Source organism: Eimeria mitis, genomic scaffold (genome assembly GCF_000499745.2).
Source record: "Eimeria mitis Houghton genomic scaffold, Emh_scaff3912, whole genome shotgun sequence".
NCBI lineage: Eukaryota > Apicomplexa > Conoidasida > Eucoccidiorida > Eimeriidae > Eimeria > Eimeria mitis.
The window spans coordinates 1-1744 of record NW_013572248.1 but is presented as its reverse complement, the minus strand read 5'-3'; the positions used below and the strand labels follow the sequence as shown (position 1 = coordinate 1744).

General features: G+C 53.6%; 1 protein-coding gene across 1 annotated transcript; it reads left to right on the top strand.

The window, feature by feature from the left end:
* Nucleotides 1–75: 75 nt before the first annotated feature.
* On the top strand, nucleotides 76–1265 carry EMH_0070730 (uncharacterized protein; the record flags this gene model as incomplete). The annotated part of the gene is given in 3 exon segments (XM_013499010.1): nucleotides 76–652; nucleotides 736–1228; nucleotides 1232–1265. Coding segments are annotated over 3 exon segments (1104 nt in total).
* Nucleotides 1266–1744: the final 479 nt, after the last annotated feature.

The window sequence follows — 1744 nt, the reverse complement described above, 5'->3', positions numbered from 1 at the left end:
CTGAGCTCCATTTTATTGCCAAGGGGTGTCAATCTATTTTTCCAAGCGGCTCATATATTAATTCCTTTGGGCACAATGATCAAGCTTTGCTGCGCTGGTGTAGCACTGCTTGCTGTGACCGCCGGCACTGCGAGCCTTGAAGCCCACGAGAGAAAACCGAACAGTTTTCTTTCTCTTGGTACCCACCAGAGCGAAACCTTGACCTATAACAAAGCGGCTGGTGACACAAGAAGCAAACGAACGATACTTAACAGTCGCCCCCACGAATTTGGCGATGATCTCGAAGCTAGCGACCTGTCCTCGACAGACGCACAAGCAGAGACAGAAAACTCCCCAAGAGGATTTACAGAATTGTATGCAACGCTCCATGCAGATGCATACGGTATACGCCCTGCTGGGGAGGTGCCAGACAGCCTCCAGGCTGAAGAGGAAGACGAGTTTGGGGAGGAAGCCAGCAGCAGCCGCGTTGCCTCTCTCGCTCAGTTGCAGGCCAAATCGCCTCGCGGGTCAGGCCAGAAGGGCCCTGAGCGGCAGACGAGCGGCGCAATGTCTGTACTGAGGGCGCTTAGTCGTCCCATCATGGCCGTCGGTTCAGCCGCGATGAAGGCGACTCGCGAGCTGCGCAAGTTCCTCAGCAGCCCCAAAATGTCATGTAATCTCGAAGTGGAGGACACCAAGATCGGAGGCAAGGGGTNAAGTTCCTCAGCAGCCCCAAAATGTCATGTAATCTCGAAGTGGAGGACACCAAGATCGGAGGCAAGGGGTCGCCTGTCGTGGCCAAAGCCCTTTCCCGTTTAGGCCGAGTCCGAAGTACTGCCTTTTTAAGGAAAGTTGATGAGGAGTTGGATTTGTTTTTGCCTCGAGATGAAGAGATCGGCTACGACTGTGTTGACGCCAGGCAAAAAATAGTCCTCAGACGAGGATTCCCCTTAGGAGCAGGAACCTTTGGGTTTGTTGTTCCCTTCACCAGCAACCACGGAGCGAAATACGCTGGGAAGCTATTTCAGGTCAGACACGGGGAAAAGGCTACAATGAACAATGTGCGAAAGCAACTCAGCATCTTGACCTACTTGCCCCCGGGTGTAGACGCAGCAAGGGCATCCCACACCCTGCGTCTCGGGTTGCCCCTCTGTGTCGTCACGAAGCGCTCGAGCCCGTCAGTCATGGAGCTGCCCACTCGAGGGACACTTCTGAATGCAATTGTGTTATATCCGTTGCTTCGGGCAGANCAGTCATGGAGCTGCCCACTCGAGGGACACTTCTGAATGCAATTGTGTTATATCCGTTGCTTCGGGCAGATCTGTCGTACTTGACAGGTATTCTGTTGCACACGCGAGCTGAAGATCGCGACGTGCTTCTGAGCCTAACGCAGCAGGTTGTGCGGGCAGTGAGCGATCTGCACAGACTCGCTTTAGTTCACCTAGACATCAAGCTACAAAATTTCCTCGTCACCGAAAAGGGAAGTGTTCTAACGGGGGACTTGGATGGTGCGAAGCTCTTTGGATCGCCTGTAATGCCCGTCATGTTTACTGCTGCTTTCGCTGCGCCCGAGCTGGCAAAAATCGTGCTGAACAACGACTACACGGCTGCGGCAGAACCCACAATGGACTCGTGGTCACTAGGCATAGCGATCTACGGAATATGGTGTGGAGGGTACCCATTTACTCAAGAATTTCGCAAGCTTGCCGCTGCTGAGCAAATGGAAATACTATACAGGAGGCCCACCCAAACCCTCGTCTACGAC